Source organism: Diabrotica virgifera, chromosome 7 (genome assembly GCF_917563875.1).
Source record: "Diabrotica virgifera virgifera chromosome 7, PGI_DIABVI_V3a".
Lineage (NCBI taxonomy): Eukaryota > Metazoa > Arthropoda > Insecta > Coleoptera > Chrysomelidae > Diabrotica > Diabrotica virgifera.
This window is the reverse complement of record NC_065449.1, coordinates 189130278-189153883: the sequence shown is the minus strand read 5'-3', so window position 1 is coordinate 189153883 and position 23606 is coordinate 189130278. Positions and strand designations below refer to the sequence as shown.

At 33.5% G+C, this 23606-nt stretch overlaps 1 protein-coding gene across 3 annotated transcripts in view; it reads right to left on the bottom strand.

Moving 5' to 3' along the window:
* LOC114337598 (transcription factor RFX3) overlaps positions 1-23606 on the bottom strand; it is a 245114-nt gene that overhangs the window by 57833 nt on the left and 163675 nt on the right. For 2 of the 3 annotated variants that reach the window (XM_050655821.1, XM_050655822.1), the window contains 3 exons: positions 9402-9501; positions 7177-7399; positions 3344-3460 (listed from right to left, as the gene is read on the bottom strand). In XM_050655821.1, the coding sequence (XP_050511778.1) occupies positions 3344-3460; positions 7177-7399; positions 9402-9501 (440 nt within the window). The remainder of the gene's footprint in view (positions 1-3343; positions 3461-7176; positions 7400-9401; positions 9502-23606) is intronic. The other variant, XM_050655823.1, reaches the window with a different exon arrangement.

Below are 23606 nucleotides of genomic sequence, written 5' to 3'. Positions count from 1 at the left end.
GGACCTGAATATTGAAAATCGAATTAATGAATTTGTCAAAGGTAAAGCAAAAAAGTTCAATTTCTATAAGAAATATCCATTGGTTTTCAGCATAATAAGTGTATTTGTTTAAAAAATATCGCAATATAGATATGTTTTATTTTTTTATCTTCATTTTTTAAATACTTTAATAATTTTAATAGTTTTTATTTTGTTCTGTTTTATTGTCCAATATAGTGTTTTATATATTATTTTTAATAACTACTAGACTACTAGAAACAACAGAGATGAAAATACTTCGATGAATATCAGGGAAAAGTCTGTTGGATACGGAGAGAAGCGAAAACATAAGAAGAGCATGCAATGTAAAAGATATAAATGGATGGGTGACAAAACGGAAACAGGAGTGAAACGAACACATGAGTAGAATGGCAGAGGATAGGATAGTACGAATAGCACGAGATAAGTCACCAAATGGACGAAGAAGTATTGGCAGACCAAGAAAAAGATGGTGCGATAATCTAAACAATTTAGGAGGCTAATATTGAAGAAAAAACAGGCTGTAAAGCCTACATACAAGAAGGAAGAAAAATAATATTTTATTTTTTATAAGTGTACTATGTACTTATTGTTTCCTTCAAAAAAATGTAGGTAGATGTAGAAAAAATTTCATAGTTTTCCACGTTGAAATGTGAAGGAGTGATTGATTATAATATTTCTACCCTGGTAATTTTGATAAAGGCGCTTATCGATATTTTGCACTACGGCGTCGAAGTTACTTGACGCGTCCCTGGTTATGACGTCTGGTTCATTAAAAAGTTGGTATAATTCACAGTTATATTTTTTGCGCCACTGTCCTTGGTCGTTTATAGCTTTAAATATTTTACGCTCAAATATTCCCAAAAGTCTTTCGCCCTTCTGTATTAGAGTCCATGTTTCTGCTCCATAAATATGTGAGGACCGGCCTTAATAGTGTTTTGGATATGTATAATAGGTTTAGTTCATCTTTGGATGTTTCTCGAGTTGAAGACATGTGAAGCTGTCAACACTTCCAAAGACTGTTTCCTCTACCTCATTTGCTGTAGGATCCTTAATAACCAACATGCACTTGGTTTTGTCTTCGTTGATGACTAGACCTACATGTTTCACCGTTGTTTCCAATGATAGGAAATATTGACCAACATCTGGCTTTCTAGGCCGTATTATGTCAACGTCATGAGCATATGCTAACATTTGTATCGATCTATTGTAAATAGTACCGCCAATTCGTGGGTCTCGTGAATCCTCTTCTTTTTTAAATGCCGTCTCCCATTCGTATGTTTGATATCATCATGACTATCTTTACTCTATTTACCGCTGCTCTGAAGTGTTCTATAGAACAGCATTTAAACCAGTCCCTTAAATTATTCAACCAAGACACTCTCCTTCTTTCTATACTTCCTCCTCTTAGTTTTCCCTGTATTATCAGCCTTAGCAGTTCATATCGTTGTCCCCTCATCGTGTCCCAGATATTGTAACTTATTTTTATTGTGGTTATTATGTCGTATTCTTTCCCATTTCTCGTAATACTTCTGTGTTAGTTTTCTTCTGTGTCCATGCTATTCTAAGCATCCTTCCGTAACACCACATTTCAAAGGACCGTAGCTTATTTATGTGTTTTTGCTTCAATGTACAGCTTTCAAGTCTATCTTGCAGTATCGAAAACACGTAGCCTCTTATAACTCTTAGGGTACGAACCTGCCGAAGATACCTTCCTTTCAGTGTTCTTTAAGGTTTCCATATAACCAAAACTTGTCGCAACCTGATTACAACAAGAAATGAATAAATACACCAGCCGTATCTCCGGCGAATATCACGTGGTTTAAAAACCACCAATAAACTTTAATTTACCACGGGATCAGCAGCTCGATCGCGATGTAAAACAAACTATTTTGTTTTGGCATCGACATCGCTGTAAACCGCGATGATAGGTCGTGAGGGTGAACGGGTGACACATCTTTGGTATGTGCGATCTTATAAGAAAATGAAAGTTTGTTTTGACATCGATGTAGCGACCGCGATGGCGACCTACACCGCGCACATCCATGTATCTTCGGCATGTTCGTACCCTTACTCCCAGTTCTAATCTAAGGTCTTTAGTGCAGAGAACTGTTTTCATTGTTTACAAATGCATTTCTTGCTATTTCTATCCTGGCCCTTATTTCTGTTGTTTGATCATTATTGTCTGAAATCCAGGTTCCTATTTGGTCTTTTTTATATTCATTTTTAGTCCATATTTTTCACAGAAACTGTTTGTTTTGTTTAGCAGTAATTGGAGTTGTTCAGCAGGCCTTGTCATAATCACGGTGTCATCTGCATATATTATGTTGTTGATAGATCTGCCGTTAATGATTATTCTTTCACTTTGAGATAGTAATGCTTCTTCAAAAATGGTTTCACTATATACATTAAGAGCGTAGGCGAAAAATTTTGGGCCAATGCTTTTTAAATGCATTCAATTTTTTCGAATCCTGAGAAAACTAATAAGTATGTATTTTTGAAAACTTTAAACGCAGAATGAAAGATTACATTATTACCGAGGGCCAAACGTCCCTGAAAACGCCTAGAATGTTTATTTTAATAAGTTACAGGGGTGAAAAACTAAGAGAAAATGTAGTGTGATTTTGAATTTCAAATATCTTATTCAAAAGAAACCTTTTGTTTATTCTAAGGGACTTTCGGCCCTCGGTAATAATGTAATCTTTCATTCTGCTTTTAATTTTTCAAAAATATTTATTAGTTTTCTTAGGATTAGAAAAAATGACTGCATTTAAAAAGCATTGGTCCTCAATTTTGCGCCTATGCTCTTAAATAGTAATGGAGACATGGTTTGTGCTCTTTGATTCCAGTAAAGGTTTGTGATTATTCGTAAGTCCCTTTACGAAGTCCCCTAGTCTCGTGAATAACCTGAGTTTTAGCTACTCACTAAATTCTATACTGCTCAATTTAACCATGGATGGAGTTAAGCTCAAAAGCGTCAATAAAGGAAGCGGTTATACCAAAAGAAAGAGAAACAAAGAAATTAAAAGGCAATATTGATAACCTAAGATGAGGATATTCCATATAGACTAGTCTACAGTTTCAACATACGGGCAAAGCAATTTTTCATCTCAATATTTCCTGTTTTCCATTAAAAATTCTGTTTCTCTGGTATCACAAAAAAAGGTTGCAATAATTTTACAAATTTTATATCAACAGTAACATTTATTCAACATGTTTTAACAATGTCTTCAAGTATTGACCCATTACCAACATTTGCATTTGTACCAAAAAAGTGTTAAGTGTATGTAATCTTAGTTAGATTTACAAGAAACCAGCGACTTACGGTGGCAGGAGCTACCCTGGTAGCATGTCCTAGAGCGGATCCTACGTCTTCACCTGCAACTACTTGTCCCGAAGGCTGGGAAGCATGCACTGTCGCCGTAGCTACGTAACTTGTCTCCTGCACCACCCATCAAGGTTAGTTAAATTAATAGGTTAGAGAGAAGCGGAATTTTACATAGCTAAGTTAGTTTAGTAATAAAAAGCAAAATATTATGTTTGATCGATATACATATAATAGATATGTTTAAGAGCGTAGGCGCAAAATCTCGAACCAATGTATTTTAAATGTATTCATTTTTTTTTTCGAATCCTAAAAAAAATAAAAAATATTTTTGAAAAATTTAAGCGCAGAATGAAAGATTACATTATTACCAAGGGCCGAAAGTCCCTTAGAATAAACAAAAAGTTTCTTTTGAATAAAATATTTGAAATTAAAAATCACTCTAAATTTTCTCTTTCTTTTTCACCCTGAAACTGATTAAAATAAACATTATAGAAGTTTTCAGGGACTTTCATGAAAAAAAAACTTTTTTCAGGCCATGAACATTAGATTTCTCAGGATACGAAAAAGATGAGTACATTTAAAATGCATTGGTCCGAGATTTTGCGCCTACCCCCTAAGCATTTATAAAGTTGTACTATCAGTTTTATGGTGTTCGAATAATTATTATTCAAACATATAAAAATATTTTCAAATATTTTTAATTTTACGATAGATATACAGGATGTCCAGAAACTCTACCGACCAACGACGACGGGAGATTCCTCAGATAATTTTAAGGCAATTTAACCCAATTCATCTAGTCCGAAAATGCTTCCTAAAGGAGCTAGAACCATTTGAAGATGGCGTCTGGTAATGCTTTAAAATGAGATAAGTCCATAATACTTATCAAGAACTGATATAATAAGGTCCTGATAGAATTAGATAGAATAAGGTCCTGATAGGTACTGATAGAATTTTTCGTTCTTTTTTCAGTTTTAAATTGTTTATAACTCGAAAACGATCAACTTAAGAGAAACATTACAAAAGACCTTTTTTGTTTAGAATGATCCAAAAAATCTAAAATAATACCGGCCCGGGCCGTATTTTTTTAATTTATAAAAAAAGTCATTTTTAAATAATTATTAATTAATTAGTCAAAACAAAATTAGATCGGACACCCCTTATTTTTTATAATTGTTAACATACAAAATTACATATCCAATAATTTTTATCCATTAAACAGATCGGTGCAGATCGACCTTATATGGTATCTTGACTTATAGGGGAGTGCAATTAGAACGAAAACATTCATTGTTTCGGAAAAATCAAACAAGCTTATATTTTTCTAAAACTTTTTTTGTTAGTTTATATATACGTTAAAGTAAAAAGTTCTACTCGCAGATTTGGCCGCTAATTGTTTATTAATTGTTTAAGCAATAACAATTGTTTTGTATAAATAATTTTAAAAATATTGTTGAATTTATCACTGATCAAACATGTTTCAATTTTGTTTTTGATTATGCTGAATCCGAATATGGCATTACAATGTGAAAATTCTTATACAGAAGCTCTTATACAGTATGTCTGTGTAGCTAGGAACCACATGGAAAACTTTTTTTATTATCAATTTTACGAAGAAAAGTTATTTTTCATAAAAAGCTCTGGATAGTCAAAAATCTAAAACTCAACCATCATATATCCAAATTTTATGAATTTTATACGAGTTATGTCAAAAATATGAATTTCGTTAAAGAGTAACATGCCCATCATCATTTTAATACAATTATGATATCTATTATTTTATTATCAATTTTACGAAAAAAAGTAGTTATTCTTCATAAAATGCTCTACCTGGTCTAAAATCTAAGATAAAACCATCAGATATCAAACTTTTTCAACTTTATACGAGGTATGTAAAAAATATGAATTTTTCTTAAGAGTTAAGAGCCTTTATTATTCACAATATTTTAACTAGAAAGATGTAATTGAATACTGAAACATATTTTTAATTCCAAATAACTTTTCTTAATAACAATTTTCGATATTGTGAAATATAAAGGTACTTTACTCTTGAGTGAAATTCATATTTTTTGACATACCTCGTATAAAATTAATAAAATTTGATATTTGATGGCTGCATCTTAGATTATAAACGAATCAGAGTATTTTATAAAGAATAACTTTTTTTCGTAAAACTCATAATAAAAAAGTTATCAATAGGTTTCCAGTTACGCAGACATACTGTATAAGAGCTGAAAATTTTTTTTGTTGAACATTTATTATCGTTGAAGCTTATTAATATTTGTATTTTAGGTAAGTTATACAGAAAAAAGTTTTGATCACTTTGTATAAACATTTGTGTTATGTTTCTTAATTTTCTCAAAAAGAAAAATAGTTTATTTCACTTCTAAAGTAAAATCATTTAGTGCATTTTAAAGAATACATCCTAAGCTTTAAAAAAGCACCTAAAAACTTCTAATAAATTTGTTCAAACTTGAGTAATGCCGTCTAAAATTGGTAGTAATTCTGTAAATCTACGAAGTTTTCAAAAATTACATTTTTTGAGAAGTCGTATCATTTGAATTAAATTTTTGAGATTTTTTTGAATGAAACATCGTTTATAAAGTTATTTTAAAGGTAAGTTGTGCAAAATTGAGGGTTTTATACGAAAAATTGTATTAGTTACACATTTTTAAATCATTTTTAAACAAAATTCATGTAAGTCTCACTTTCCGTCCACACCGTACTTATGTCCGGATATTTTATTTATTATAAATTAGTTAAAGAATTACATTAAAATAACTCAACCATGCACTTCGCCTTACGCTAGTATACAGTGCGCCAATGTTTGTGAGAAGGGTGACTTTAGCGTTATAAATAAAAAATTATAGAAGCTACAGATTTAATTTTAGAAAAATCTTTATATAAGGTTTTTTTTGTAAAATTTTCTGAAATTTTCAATGGTTAAGTCAGTTTTTTTCTAAAATTTATATTTTCGGAGTTATTAAAAAAACATCGAATTTCTCAGTTCATTTGTTTAATAAAAAATGAAGCACCCACAGTGACTTCTCGAGTAGAACTTTTTGATATGTTGTTTATTAAACATTTCTTAATGAAATTACAAAAAGTTCTATCTTGTTTGATTTTTTCCGAAGTGAAAATCTATATGCACTCCCCTATTAGACTATAGCATTTTTGAATTTTTACCTCGTAAACGCACATTTTATGTCAAAGTGACGTTATCAGTGGTGGACCCAGAAAAGGTCGATTAGGATAAAAAAATCAAAATAAAATCAATCTATTTTACAAAAGTAACAAAATGGAAATTATAGATATAATTTATTTTGAAAAAAATTGGGTTAAAGTTTGACATTTAGCAAATCCGTGTGACCCTGCGATTTTTCAGTCTTCCAGAAGGTGTAAACTATTCAGTGACCGCAGCCGCAGCTGTATATCTGAATTAGAAATAACAAGTTTTTTTTTTGAAAATCTGCAAAAATAGACAGGGTGTCCCAATTAAAATAAATAAGTTAAGGGTATTTTAGTGAAATCGGAAGCAGAGTGGTAACACAAAATATAGCATTAGATGCGTTATGTGACATTGTACTTTCTTGCAAAGTTCCATGAATATCGTCTTTTTCGTTTCAAAGATATTTTTGTGGTTTCATACTTTATCCCAACCTCAATTTCTCAGGTTTTCTGAGGTTATCTCAAAATCTCAATTTTTCAAAATTATAAATAAATATTTTAATAATGTAAAACATAATGCATAAAACAAATTCTAACTACTTTTACATCCTATTCAATATGATTTGCGTTAGTTTATTATTTAAAATATTCTAGACACTTACCGCACTTGTAGTTTGCGGAGATACCCTGTTTGAAGATATGAGAGAATCGGCATCGACAGTATGCTGAACAACATACTGACCCCCAGTGGTAGTGTATCCCACTGTTCCGGTTACTGTCGTGGTGCCAGAGTTGGTGGCTGCGTAGTACTGACTCTGTCCCTGTCCAGCATTCGCTATTGGATATAGTGTTGCAGACTCCCCAACAGTATACACCGGATACGCCCTACAATACAAGATTCGTAACATTATTATTAATTATTTATTAAATTGACTAGTAATGGTGAGGTAAACGAAATGAAACATCAAGTAAACAAACTAAATAAAAACACTAACATTATAAATGTCACATGTTTGTTATTTATCTTTCTGTTTTGTTTTACAATTTTCAACGAAAATTAAACTATTAAACATTAGTGCCTAAAAGATCATAGGAAAGTCAAGTCAGTTTTGTAACAGTATCTTACATCAAAAAAATTCGCCCTATTCTCAATAAGAAGACCTTCGTAATATTTCTTCCAGTCTAATAGCTAATACATAGTTCAATTGGGTCAAAAAAATACATGATTAAAGACGATTAGACAAGACATAAGTATCTGTGAAGGGGTAAATACTGATAATATGGTCTAAATGGATAAATTTCTGTTAGTTGTTGATGGTATCTATTTATTTCTATGCAAAAATTTCATGATGTTATCTGTGAAGGGGTCAATACTGATATGGTCTAAATGGATAAATTTCTGTTAGTTGTTGATGGTATCTATTTATTTCTATGCAAAAATTTTATGATGCTCTAAAAGTGATTTAAATTTTGAAGTTTATAGTCCGTCCGCTATGAATCGTACCGCATGGGAAAAGTTATAGCGGACGGACTATATTTGAGTTTAATTGATATTATATTCATTTGTTTTTTTAATCTGTATAATCATAATAGTATATAGTGTGTGGTTTCTATTTAAATAATTATCCTATTAAATTAATTTGATGCATACTAATTTATAATTACAAGGCAGTGGTATATGTTATATATAATTATTAAACGAATTGCAATCAAACAACATGTATTTTACTTTTTCTCTACTACATATTACTTTAAGGGCCGGTTGTTCGAACGCTAATCAACAATGATCATTATCAAATATTTAATTACTGTCACCAACTGTCAATGTCAACTTTGTTTCGGTTGCTGAAAACATAATTGATTACAATTATGAAATTACTTAATCAATTATGTTAATAATTGTTATGTTAATTGATTAACTAATCTCATAATTATAATCAATTATGTTTTCAGCAACCCAATAAAAGTTGACATTGACAGTTTTGGTGACAGTAATTAAATATTTGATAGTGATCATTGTTGATTAGCGTTCGAACAACCGGCCCTAAGTGTAACAATACAAATACACTTAAAAAAAATTATATCAATATGCCGATTTTGAAATTATACACATAAATGAAACTGATTTTTAAAACAATCCTTATTTTACAGATAAATAATTTCTTCTTTCTTTTTGTGTAGACATGTCTTTTTTTTCAATGTGACCACCTCTCGCCGTCCTTACTGCTCTATTGGTTGTCATTCGGTTTATGTTGTCGTTCCATTCTACTCTTTTGTTTCTTACTCAGTTATTAATGTTCTTCACCTTGAATCTACCTCGTATATTTGTACTTCTAGCTCTGCCCCATAGTATCTTATTATAAATTTTTTTAAGGCTTTTCATCTCTAATTATTGTTTCTAGCATTCTTTTGTCCTCTTTGTGCCAGATCGTGTTTTTGCCGCGTATATCATTACATATATATTATTGGTCTGATGACTGTTTTGTAAATTCTGACTTTCATTTCTTTCCCGATATTTTTATTTCTCCATACTGTGTCATTCAGGCAATCTGCGGCTCTGTTTGCTCTATTCACTTGATCTTCCACTTCTGTTTCGAGCCTTCCGCAGCTAGATAGTGTGATGCCTAGGTATTTAAACTTCATCACTTATTCTATTATCTGACCTTCCAGCTCCAATTTACATCTTATTGGATCTGCTGTTATAACCATGCACTTTGTCTTATTTTGAGGGAAATTAACATGTTAAATTTTTTGGCGAACAAGGAGAAGGTAAAAGTTATTCGTCTTAAAGATATCAATTTGATATAAAATAGATTAACTTCATTTGCTGATATTCACAATTAATATTATACGTTGCGCCATTTTTAGTAGAAGGGTAGGTACTTACATTTGTGCCTGCCCGCCGTTCGTTTGGGTAGCGTATATTTCTGGTTCGACATACTGGATGTGGTAACCTTGATGAGAAGCCACAGTGTCACTTTCAGCAACTGTAATAAAGAAGGAAAATGTTTCAAATAAAACAAAATTAGAGTATTTTAGTTAAAGTTCAACTTTAAACCGTTTAATAGTATAAGGATTAAACTTTGTAAGAGTTAACCCTTATCGAATTAAACAATTTTGTAAATTATCAGTAGTAATTGCACAAGAGCTCTGAAATTATTGAATTTTTCCCGAGTGACACTATGACAGTTTTAATTTCACGAGCCGAAGGCGAGTGAAATTATGTCAAAGTGTCACGAGAGCAAAAATTCTATATTAATTTCAGAAGTCGAGTGCAATTTGTTGCGATTATTTCATGAATAAAACTGTTCAAAACCAAAATTTTATTGTAATTTATTTATGTAAGTACCATTAAACACACAGTTTTTATAAATATTTGACGATTGAAAGTCATCACTTTTATAATTTTTAAAACATTAATTGTCATTAATGTCACTGAATGTATTTTTTCGTAGCAACGAAGGGCATCTGACGTAATATACTTAACGACGGGAGATTATCAAAAATTATCGATTTAATTCAGATTTCTGTAGCTTTCTATTGGTCAGAATCTCCTATGAATGAAATAATCATCATTATTTTTTTTAAGTTAAATATGCTTTGTTATATCACATACATAATAATCCAAAACCTATAATAAGACAATTCAATCCGACTGGCTGACCTCTGACGAGATCTTTGGTTTTCACAAGGTCAGATGGGCTATTGGAACTTTTGAACCTTATAAAACTACGGGACCGGATGGTATATTTCCTAAGCTTCTCCAGGAGGGTCTGGAAATAATCATGGGTCCCCTGATCACAATATTTAGAGCTAGCCATGCTCTGGGATACATTCCCAAAGCTTGGAGAAGGGCAAGGGTGTCGTTTATTCCCAAACCAGGGAAAACAGAATACACCTTAGCAAAATCCTACAGGCCTATAAGTCTGACCTCATTCATGTTGAAAACCATGGAAAAAATCTTGAATTAACACATCAAGAAAAACAATCTAAATGAAAATCCACTGCACCCACGGCAATGGGCGTATCAGACAGGGAAATCAGGAGAAGCCGCCCTGCACAATCTAGTGTCGGAACTCGAAAGGAGTCTGCATCAGAAAGAAGTCGCCCTTGCTGCATTTTTAGATATAGAAGGTGCATTTGATAATACCTCAATCGAGTCTATACAAAGCGCACTGGTGAGGAAGAAAATCAACAACACAACATGCAAGTGGATTATTCAGATGCTTCAGAGCAGAATAATATCCACAGATACGTATGAAGATGCCATAAATCTGAGGGCAACTAAGGGATGCCCTTAAGGCGGTGTATTGTCACCGTCATTATGGAACATAGTTATCGATGATCTGATTCATGGGCTAAGCGTCAAAGGAATCTGGGTCCAGGGTTTCGAAGATGATATTGTAATAGTAACTAGGGGAAAATTTCCCAGCACTGTTGCGAATCAGATGCGATATGCCCTTCACTACATAGATAACTGGTGTCTGAAAGAGAACCTCTACGTGAACCCTTCTAAAACTAAACTGATAGCCTTTACAAATAAGAGGAAGCTTACTGGACTGAGTGAGCTGAAATTATTTGGAGAGGTACTGGAAAGAACCAATGAGGTTAAGTATCTAGGGGTGACCCTGGATTCGAAACTCAATTGTAATACTCATATTACCAATATAACCAATATGGCTAAGCGACTCTTCTGGAACTTCATACGAGTTGTACGTAAAACCTGGGGATTGGAACCGAAGGTGATCTGTTGGTTATACACATCAGTGATACGACCGACAGTCACTTATGGGCCAGTACTCTGGTGGAAAAAGACGACTTTGCAATCTTGTGTGACCACTCTCACCACCCTACAAAGACAATTGCTTCTAAATATAACAGGAGCCTTGAATAGTACAGGAACGGCTTCATTAGAGGCTATCACAGGTCTCCCTCCGCGCTGGAATTATATATTTCTGCGGTAGCCTTTATGACTATCCTGAGACTCAAAGCAAACAATGCTTGGAGGCCGAATTATGTATTGAATAGCCACACAAACACTACTGGGACTATACTTGAGGAATCCACCTTTATGATGAACTCAGATATGATGACACCAGAACTAATCTTCACTGAGAAGATTAACACAATTATACCATCTATAAAACAAAAAGTCCCAAATGTTAATGGGGACTTAATATGGTTCACTGATGGATCTAAAACTTCCCATGGTACTGGATCAGGAGTCTTTGGGCAAACATGTAACTACAATAAATCTTACAGCCTAGGTCAACATACAACAGTGTTCCAGGCTGAACTTTTTGCTTTGGTGGCCTGCACTGATGAAATCATTGATGAAGACACTAAAGCTAAGAGAATCATCATTTACACAGATAGCCAATCGGCTATTCTGGCTGTAAAGAACCCTCTCACCAAATCAAAACTGGTGAGAAACTGCAAAGATCTCCTCAATAACCTGGCAAAAGACAATAAAGTGTCTTTAATATGGGTGCCGGGTCATGGGAACGAACGAGCAGATATGTTAGCGAAACAAGGCTCGAGAGAAACTTTGAAGGCCCAGAAACTTTCTGTGGCATCACTAAAGATGCTACGAAAAACGAATTTCAGAAATGGCTGATAAAGAATGGCTAAATGGCTAAAGAAGGCTGATCAAAATAAATGGGGAACCACTCAAGGGCAAATCCCGACTAAAAAATAATCAAGCATATTGGTAAAAAACTATCGATGAACCTCAATAAACGAGAGATCAAAACGGTCACTGAAATGGTGACTGGACATTGGCGTTTAAGAAATCACCTATACAAACTAGCTAAGGTGAATGAACCATGGTGCAGGAAGTGCGAAATGGAAGAAGAGACTGCCATACACATACTATGCCACTGCAGTGTGCTAGGTGATGTAAGGCGGGATTTCACTGGTCAAATGAGGTTTGAACCAGAAGAGATCCTAAAACTAACAATAAGAAAACTGTTGGCCTTCGTTGAGGCCACAGGACTTATTAGAGTTTAAGGAGAAGAACAGGGCTTGGTACAAAGGTCTTATGACCAAGTGCCAGAGACTAACGAGTGTCGCCTGAGTTAAGAAGAAGAACGTGTAAAGACAGAAGTGAGTAAATGATACTTAAACTATACGTTGAACATGCCCGAACTATCTTAACTAATTCTACCTCATTTTGGGATCAATTAGTGCCACCGATAGACTTTTCCTAAGATAATCATTTTTTAATTTTATCCTTTTTTGTGACTCTACTCATAAGCATTCTAATTTCCGTTATATGCATTCGTTGTTTCTCTTTATTTTTAACTGTCCAAGTCTAACATTAAGTTCTGTACATCATAGCTAGTTTAGGGATTGGCAGATGATGACCTGTGCAGATTGTGTCACCTGGAAGAAGAAAGAGCAGAGCACATTATATGTCAGTGTGACAGTCTGGCAAATGTGCGGTTCTTTGCATTAGGAGAATAACATCCAACGGCAAATAGCTACATGGAAGGTTCAGTCTCAAAGCTATTAGACTTTTTAAAAAGGGTCAGGCTAGAGAATGTTATCTAGGACTAGAGGACCACAATAGATCTGAAAAGGTCGCAGTGGAATAGGCCAGAAGGATACCTCTTTAAATCGTCATAGCTGGATTTACGAAAGTTATAGACTGTTCTCCTCAGCTTCATTAGAAATTTTGTGTCGCACAACGAACAACTCGCTTCCTTTACGCAGTACTCACACGTGAATAAAAATTACTATAACTTTTTGGTATAACATTCAACCTGAAAATCTGAAACTTTTCAGAAAACTTCTTTAAATATTATGTTTTAATACACAATTGGTTAAAAAGGTAGATTCAAAAATTTGTGACACAAATTTTTAATTAAAAAAATAGTTACCGAGTAGCATACGATTTACAAAAAATATAGACATTTTGTTTATATTAAAAATTAACGAGTTCGGGTAAATCTCATTAGGGGTACATTTTTTGCGGAAATAGTCATATTATATTGTGTCAAAAATCGAAATATCTACACCCAGCAGGGACATCGTGAGTAAATATAAAATTTCATTAAAATTATAAAATCAAATTTTTTTTCTAGTTTACTTACATGTTCCCCAACCCCAAAAATGATTAAAAAAAGTTGTGCAGTGTTTTATTACGAACATTTTGGTACATATACTCCTTCTCTGAGGCATTTTTCAGTGCGTCACAGTTTTTCGATTTCTTTCTAACGCATTTTGGAAGTGTCAGAAAAAGGTACGTCCATGATTAAAGTCATTTATAACATTTATTGTAGTTGTTGATAGATGGCGCTATAATCGAACAAAAAAAATTTATGTAGGTATTATCTATACGACTATAATCTGTACAATTTATAAGACTACACAAATCAAAGAACATAACTTTTTATAAATGAAATAAACACAATTGATTTGTTTTTATACCAAATTACGATTACGATTCTCACAACTGTCAGATTTAACTAAAATGTCATGCTATGATTCTCTACATTCTTAAAATCATATATAACGTCATTAATGACACACTGAAAGACTGAGAAGAACTTTAAATTATAGTCGTATAGATATGCAATAGGCAAATACTGGGTAAAATACATAAATCATTTCTGTTCCAATTATAGCGCCATCTATCAACAACTGGAATAAATGTTATAAATGTGTATGTATCACGGACGTACCTTTGTTCTGTCATTTGTGTAGCACTGAAAAAAACCTCTGAGAAGCACCATACCAAATTTGCACGGTACCCAACGAGTAAAGCCGGCCACTCACGATACTGCGGTGTCGTTCGACAAAATCATCGATGATATCAATTCTGCAGTACCTACTGCAGCAAACAGGCCAGTCTATCTGTGATAAATTGTAACGATATTGTTGGATGCACGGTCACACGCGATCAAAATTTTTGTCAATTAGTAACGACTCGCAGTATCAGCCTAAAAAGATAACTATGACCTATTGTAACGGTCCGAAAATCATTATCATTTTTGCTTCACCCTATATGCTAAACCCGTTTCAGAAATTGCATTGTGTATGGCGTGAAATTGTTTGGTTCTTTCGTTCTCACGATATTGGATCAGTCATAGGCAGAAGTTTTGTTTCTCGCGAATGGATAAATTTTTAAAAATGAATAACCATTTTCAATTTCGTTGCAAAACGAAAATACAGCCGAACCATATTCAAGTCCAATCAGAGAGTGCTGCAAGCACCTCTACCGGTTTCGAAACTTATTAGTCTCTCATCAGGAGGCACATATGCTGCTCTCCCTGATCCAACCAAAACAAACCCCAGCGTGCAGTCCCGAATTGCAACGAACGAAATGGCATAGATGCCCTAGCGGCAACTGCTAGCAAAAGACTAAGTTTTCACTCTAATGGCATATAGCATATCCCACCAGAATGAAAACAATGGGAACCTTCTCTGGTTACACCTCCGAGGCTTCTACAATTTGCAAGCCATACGGATGCTGAGACTAAGGAAGATGAGGGAATTCTACAATTTACAATTCACGTCCCATCTGCTCAGCGCGGTAAAGTTCCAACGAGACTGGTTCCCTTCTGGACTGGATAAATTTTTATTTCTCCACGTGTTTATTTTATTTTGTACCGCCAAAAGGAATCAGAGTTCTAAATCTTTCACTAATGTGTTTTTGGCGACTGTGAAACTGTGGAATGTTATTTTTTAAGAGCTGAATTGTTTATATAAAGCAATAACACAGCCTTTGTAAGCATTCCAGAGACCACAGATGTGAAAACGTTGATTTGGCATTATTGGTGGGAAGAAGGTTGTACGAACTATTGAAATCCGTTCTGTTTATTCTCTCGACGATTGGATATGTTTTTTGGTGTACGCCAGAGGGTTTAACCCAGAGCGTATTTTGCATTTCCTATTGGTCAAGGTTTTGATTAAGTGAGTGCCTTAGGTCTGTAATTGGTTGTTGAGGATTATTGATGGGGAAATCGAATGATTCTGGAAGGGGCGTTTGGTTTCTGAAGATTGAGTTTGGGAGTGAAGTTTGAGCCGTCAAGAAGTCAAGTTGGAGCTGTAGCGAGTTCAAGTTGTAAGAGCCTCGGCGGTAGCCGCCAAAGGCGGTTACCAAAGAAATTTAAGTAGTGAAGTTCTTGTTCAGTTTTAGTCAAATTTGATTGCAAGTTTAGAATGCAGAAGATTGCGTTATAGTGTTCCACTATGGTCTAAGCAAGTCGTAGACCACCGCGTTTTCGCTGTTTTTAGACGAACGCGACCTTTTATTCCAATGCCGGTATATAATCTCTTCGTATGCAGGCAGGAGTTAGTTGAAGTTTTTTTTTGTGTTAGTAGTTTCTAACATTACAGTTAAAGCATGGAGTTGCTTGTATTTTTGATCCCGTTTAATATACTAAAGAACCAATGGTTTCTTCAATATTTTGTTTAAGTGCCGATTTGTTTTAAGAAATAAATGCTGAATTTTTCTATAAACTATGGAAATAACCATTGATGCTGTTCATGAAGCTATTCCTTTGTAAAGTGACATTTAGTGAAGTGTAACTGTGCCTTGGACTTTTGAACACCAACCAAGAGAGATACAGGACTAGTACTAGTTTTTATTTTTTTTGTAAACTTTTAATTCTTTTTGGTAAACATGATCTCTTACTTTTGTAATACAGCAAGAGATAGCAGTTCCTTTTAATTTTATTTTATTTAGTTCAATAAATAATTGTTTGATTCATTGCAAAATACAATTTTATTATTGTCTTTTCCCTTTCTCTTGTTTCGTAAGTACAACAAGGATTTGGCTTAGTAAATACATAGATAAGGTAAGTCACGCCATATTTGCTTTCATTTAAAAGTGTTTTATATATTTTTTATTGACTATGTTTTTGTTTAATTTTTGATTTAGCTATCTTTTCTTTAATGTTCCTATTTTAGTATATGTTTGGTTCCAATAAGGAAAACCAGTGGCGCCCAATATTTGATTTCTTTTTATTTGATATTCTTATTTGATTTTTCTATTTTTTTATTTCTAAGCTAATAAGAGAATATTAATAACACTCCGTTAAGAACCACCCCCATATCTCTTCTGTACTGAGCAACCGAGGACATGTTGTTCAAATTGTGTAACACGTTAACATCCCCTTATATGACATATCAACATCTTGTCAAATTCTATTTTCCATTATTCCCACACGGGTGATATTCGCCGTTACACTATTAAGCCGGCCAATCACGATCCTGCGGCATCGTTCAATTTTGTCGAATTCGACTAATTTACAAAAATTTTGATCGTGTGTGACCGTACATCCAACAAAATCGTTACAATTTAACCACAGAGGGTGACTGGCCTGTCTGTTAAAAATCATCGACGATTTTGTCGAACGACACCGCAGTACCGTGAGTGGCCGGCTTTAGGGATTCACTGCTTGCCTATACATACTTATCCACACGAAAATCGCTGTCAAAGTGTGGGATTATATTTATTTTATAAATCAATATCATCATCATTCTCTTTGCCTTATCCCTATGCGGGGTCGGCTTCCCTAATTGCATTTCTCCACACAATTCTATCCTGGGTCATATCAATATTAATCCCCTTTACCAACATGTCCTGCCTAATGGTCTCCCCCCACGTCTTCTTTGGTCTTCCTCTCCTACTCCTTCCAGGAATCTGCACTTCAACTACTCTTCGTATTGGATGATTAACGTCTCGACGTTGAACATGACCAAACCATCTCAACCTATGCTCTCTCATTTTGGCATCAATTGGTGCCACACCTAGACTTCCCCTAATATACTCATTTTTAATTTTATCCTTTCTTGTCACTCCACTCATCCATCTAAGCATTCTCATCTCCGCCACATGCATTCGTTGTTCCTCTTTCTTTTTCACTGCCCAACATTGAGTTCCGTACATCATAGCCGGTCTTATTGCTGTTTTATAGAATTTTCCTTTCAGCTTCATTGGAACTTTTCTGTCACATAACACACCACTCGTTTCCTTCCACTTCATCCATCCAGCCCTAATTCTACTGCATGCATCTCCATCTATTTCCCCATTACTCTGTAATACCGATCCCAGGTACTTAAAACTATTGCTTTTTACAATCAGTTCACCATCCAAAGATACCATTTTATTTGTAGTAACTCCATCTTTAAATAAACATTCCAAATACTCTGTCTTTGTCCTACTAAGTTTTAAACCTTTTTCCTCCAGGGCTCGTGTCCACTGTTCCAGTTTTTGTTCTAAGTCTCTTTCACTATTTCCTACTAACACGACATCATCAGCATACATTAAGCACCATGGAATGCTACCCTGTAGTTTCGCTGTTATCTGGTCTAAAACCAATGAGAATAAATACGGACTAAGCACCGAGCATTGGTGCAATCCTACTTTCACATGAAAGGGCCTAGCCGGGTAAGATGATGAAAAGTGCCCCCAACTCGATTCGAATTCCATATAGGTCACCGTTTAGCATATATAGTGAAACTAACTTTCTGAAATTTTTAGCCCCCTAGGTGGTTATGTGACCCACCTAGAGCCTAATTAGACTTTTTATGTTTTTATTTTTTATCTCAGCCGCATCGAGAACTAGCGAAAAAATTTAAATAAAAAATTTGTATGATTTAAAAAGTTCTGTGCGAAAATTTTTTTTTATTTTTGGCGGGAAATTTAAATTTTAGAACGATTTTAAAATTTTAAATGAGTATAAAAAAAATAACTAAGACATTCGTTTTCACGAAAAAAATATATAACATGTATTTTTGCATATTTCACCCTGAATTTTTTCAAATTTTTAAAATTGGTGAAACGCACCTTCAAAAATAAAAAACCGCATTTTTTCGGTTTTTTTTTTCGTTTTTTGATACAATTTTATACATGTTTTTCAAAAAAGTTAACACCGTCACTGGAGCAGGTAAAAAAATTTAAAAAGAATTGGGGTTTGCTTAATAAAAATTTTTTGTAACACCATCCATTTTCAAGATACAGGGCGTTGAAGAAAACAAAATTTTACACATTTTTTACGATTTTGCCGAAACTACTGGCAACATTGTAATAAAATTTGGCGAGTTTTAAGAGGTAGTTGTTGTGCATGTTTTGACATACAATTAAGGATTTGATATTCATCATTGGCGCGCTTAGGGGTAATGGTTTGAACTCTTCAAAGAAAAATAGATAGTACGCCACTGACATATTTCAAATTAACAATCATTTTTAAATTCCTCATTCAATTTGCGATAAAAAAACTATCTTATCATTTTTTCATACGAGGCACCGTTTTGCTGCAAAAAATAAAATATCTTAACGCTTCCAAAGTATTCGAATTAGTTTTTATAATGGACGTACGAGTTTACGTATGTAGATGTAGAAACTACTAATAGAAGTTCGAATACTTTGTAAGGGTTAGGATGTTTTATTTTTTGAATAAAAATGGCGCGTTGTATGAAAAAATAGGAAGATAGATTTTTTGTCACAAATTAAACGAGGAATTCAAAAAGGATTGTTAATTTGAAATATGTCAGTGGCGTACTATCATTTTTCTTTAAAAAGTTCAGACTATTACCCGTATACGCGCCAATGATAAATATAAAATTCTTAATTGTATGTCAAAAAATGCACAACAACTACCTCTTAAAACTCGCCAAATTTTATTACAATGTTACCAGTAGTTTCGGCAAAATCGTAAAAAATGTGTAAAATTTTGTTTTCTTCAACGCCCTGTATATTGAAAATTGATGGGATTACAAAAATTTCTTATTAAGCAAACCCCAATTATTTTTCAGTTTTTTACCTATTCTAGTGACGGTATTACCTTTTTTGAAAAATATGTATAAAATTGTATCAAAAAACGAAAAAAAAAACCGAAAAAATGCGGTTTTTTATTTTTAAAGGTGCGTTTCACCAATTCTAAAAATTTGAAAAAATTCAGGGTGAAATATTATGCAAAAATACACGTTATATATTTTTTTCGTGAAAACGAATGTCTTAGTTATTTTTTTATACTCATTTAAAATTTTAAAATCGTTCTAAAATTTAAATTTCCCGCCAAAAATTAAAAAAAAAAATTTTTCGGACAGAACTTTTTAAAACTTACAACTTTTTTATTTAAAGTTTTTCGCTAGTTCTCGATGCGGCTGAGATAAAAAATAAAAACTTAAAAAGCCTAATTAAGCTCTAGGTGGGTCACATGACCACCTAGGGGGCTAAAAATTTCAGAAAGTTAGTTTCACTATATATGCTAAACGGTGACCTATATGGAATTCGAATCGAGTTAAGGGCACTTTTCATCATCTTACCCGGCTAGGCCCTTTATCAGTCTCTCCCACACCTGTTCTAACACTAGTCGTTACTCCCTCATACATATCCCTCACAATCTTGACATATGCACCAGGTACTCCTTTCTTATTGAGTGACCACCACAGAATCTCTCGAGGAACTCTATCATATGCTTTCTCAAGATCAATGAATACTATATGAGCGTTTGTTTCTTTACTCCTGTATTTTTCCATCAACTGCCTTATAATGAAAGGTCTGGATCCCGCGTATGAAATAAAAGTTGATTAATAGCAAGCTGAAAATTTGTTAATAGCTTAAGGGTGTCTAGTCGGATAAACTTTGATATATGGGGACACTGGAACAGGGGCAGTTTTAATTGTGGAACAGGTTAAAAATTTGGAACAGTCAGGCCACGAAAACGGCACATTTATTTTGTCCGACAGAACAGACTTAAACTCTCCGAACAGAGATTAAACTCTCATGCAAAAATCAGACTGCTATTTATCACCTGTCATAATTCCTGTCATTTGACATATTCTACATGTTCCACTCATTAAAACGCCCATTTGGTGATAAATAGCAGTCTGATTTTTGCATGAGAGTTTAATCTTAAGTCTGTTCTGTCGGACAAAATACATGTGCCGTTTTCGTGGTCTGGCCGTTCCAAATTTTTAACCTGTTCCACAATTAAAACTTACCCTGTTCCAGTGTTCCCATATATCAAAGTTTGTCCGACTAGACACCCTTAAGCTATTAACAAATTTTCAGCTTGCTATTAATCAACTTTTTTTTTCATACGCGGGATCCAGACCTATATATGTATATTGACATACACGGCGGAGACAAGACCTGACGCATCTAAAACGAGACGACTACTAGAAACAACAGAGATGAAAATACTGCGACGAATATCAGGGAAAAGTCTGTTGGATAGGAGAGAAGCGAAAACATAAGAAGATCATGCGATATAGAAGACATAAATGGATGGGTGACAAAACGGAAACAGGAGTGGAACGAACACATTAGTAGAATGGTAGAGGATAGGATAGTACGAATAGCACGAGATAAATCACCAAATGGACGAAGAAGTATTCGACCAGGAAGGACCTGTTTTGACGTGGATGTGAGAGGTGGCATTCGGATTTTTGCAGATAAAATTAGGTGACAGCTTCGGTAATTATAATTGACTTATGCTCCTTCTCAAATATGTCCGAAACATTAATAAAAAAATTAAAGTATGTAAAAGTTTCGAAAAACATCGTTTTTTTTTTTCAACTTTCATTGCTTATAACTTTAAAACGATTCATTTTGGAACAAAGTCGTAAAGAAATAAAATAAAGATAATTGAAAAACGTTTGTTTTCTATACTTCCACAAAATTTATTACAACTATGTTATTACTACAGCTGTTTCGGCAAAGTGCCTTTCTCAAGTGATATATTTTACAATGTGTTTGTCTTTTTAAGTCTTTAACTGAAGTGGTTGAGGAGTGGGGAGCTGTTTGTCTCGAGTTGGTCATTCAGAATTATATATTTATTTTTCAATTTATTAATTTCCATTGATTCTAAAAGTGATAGCTTAAGGCCTTTATTTTGAATATGTAGAATTTGAAACTCTTCATTGAAAGAATCATTATGATCTAGAAGGTGAAGTGCGTATGTAGAAGTGTCTGTTTTTCTATTGTTGAAAGCCCTTTTGTGTTCTGCTATCCGTTTGTCAAAAGTTCTGCCAGTTTGACCGATGTAAGTTTTCGGACAGTCACCACAAGTTAGTTTGTACACACCACTCTGTATTTGCTTTCTATTTCGGCTTTTATTGTTTTTAATATGTTTGCTTAAGTTGTTGTTAGTTCTGAAAGCTGGTGTTATTCCTTTCTTTTTTATGTATCTGGCTATTTTTGTTGTTATTTTGCCAGTATATGTGAGAGAGCAGAAGGTACTGGGTTTTTTCTGTGGTGGTGGATACACTAATTTCAAGGCTTTCTTATGGAGTTTTTGGTTTAAAATGTTGTTAACTGTTTGTTCGTTATAGCCATTGTTTACTGCTATTTGTCTAATGATATTTAGTTCTGTCTCGAAGTTATTTTTTGTCATAGGAATTTCTGTCAGTCTATGTATCATGCTATGGTAGGCTGCTAATTTGTGTTGTGTAGGATGGGATGATGAATTGTGTATAGTTGTGTCAGTATGGGTAGGTTTATGATATACGGAGAACTCATGTTTGTTGTGTAGTCTGGTAATCGTTACATCTAGAAAGTTTATGGAATTATTCTGTTCTGTTTCTATTGTGAACTCAATATTACTATGAAGTGAATTAATGTATGATAGAAATTGGTCAAGTTGTCTGTTAGTTCCTGTAAAGCAGGCTAGTATGTCATCCACGTATCTCCACCAATATAAGAACTGTTTAAATACGGGGTGTTTAGAAATTGTTGTTTCAAGTTGGTTCATAAATATATCTGATAGTAATGGGCTTAGAGGATTACCCATAATAAGTCCTGCACTGTTGTTTGTGTAAATTTGATTATTGAATTCAAAATAGTCTTGATTTATGCAAATTTCAAGAAGGTGTAAAATTTCAGATGCAATGATCGGATTTGTACTATTATGTTCTAAAAGGTTTTTAACCAAAACAAAAGTTTCTGTAGGAGGAACACTAGGAAAAAGATTTTTTACGTCAAATGAAATTAGTCTGGAGTTGTTGGGCAATTGAAAATGTTGTATTTTATTAACTAGTTCTAGTGTATTTTTTACGGTGAATTTAGGTGAAAATTTAGTGTATTCTGTAATAATATCTGACAGTTTTTTTGAAAGTTTATATGACGGAGCTGTATAAAAAGCTACAGGTCTTATTGGGTGGTCAGGTTTGTGTAGTTTAATAAAAGAGTATAATTTAGGGGGTTGTGGGTTCATAATATTAAGGTATTTCTGTTCTGTTGGATTTAGTATTGATTTTGAATTTTCAATGGCTAGTTTAATTTGTTTTCGGTATTTTTCTGTGGGGTCTTTGTTTAGTGTTATACTATTTTGGTTATTTAAAAATTCTATTGTTTTGTTATTATAGTCACTTTTATCGTAACACTACTATTGCTATCGAATATTTTAATTTTTTTATTAATGTTCCGGGCATATTTGAGAAGGAGCATAAGTCAATTATTACATATTATTGAAGCTGTCACCTAACTTTATCTGCAAAAATCGGAATGACACCTCGCACATTAAAAAATAGACGATTTTTCACAGATCCGTCCTGGTCTATATTGGCAGACCAAGAAAAAGATGGTGCGATAACTTAAACAATTTAGGAGGCTAATATTGAAGAAGAAACAGGCTTTAAAGCCTACATACAAGAAGGAAGAAGAAGAAGAAGCCATGAAATAAATCTATTTAAAATTTTAACATTCTATAAAATTATCAGCAACCATGTAATCTAATACCAATTTAATAACATTTAAAGGGTTTTCACCCATGTAAAATGACTTTAAACATGTATACCTAGTAGCAGCACTGAAGATGGAATATTAATTCCGAAAACGTTTTGGTGTTTAGACCGAAAGAGTTCTTTTAAAGAAATTTACCTTTTATAAAGTATTTTTAATAAAAATTGTATTACATATTGGAAAAGCAGCTTATTACAAGATTAAGATATCCATTACTCCAACCCAAAAATGTAGCTTAAACTTTTGTAATAAAAAAAATCAAATACAGACAAGTGCAATATCTAAGATAACGAAATATACTTAAAAAAACAATGTTAAAATTTAAAATGTTTAAAAAGTTTCTCTTACTTTTCATCGATCGACACCTTTGCTGACCACTGTTCCACCTACCACCAA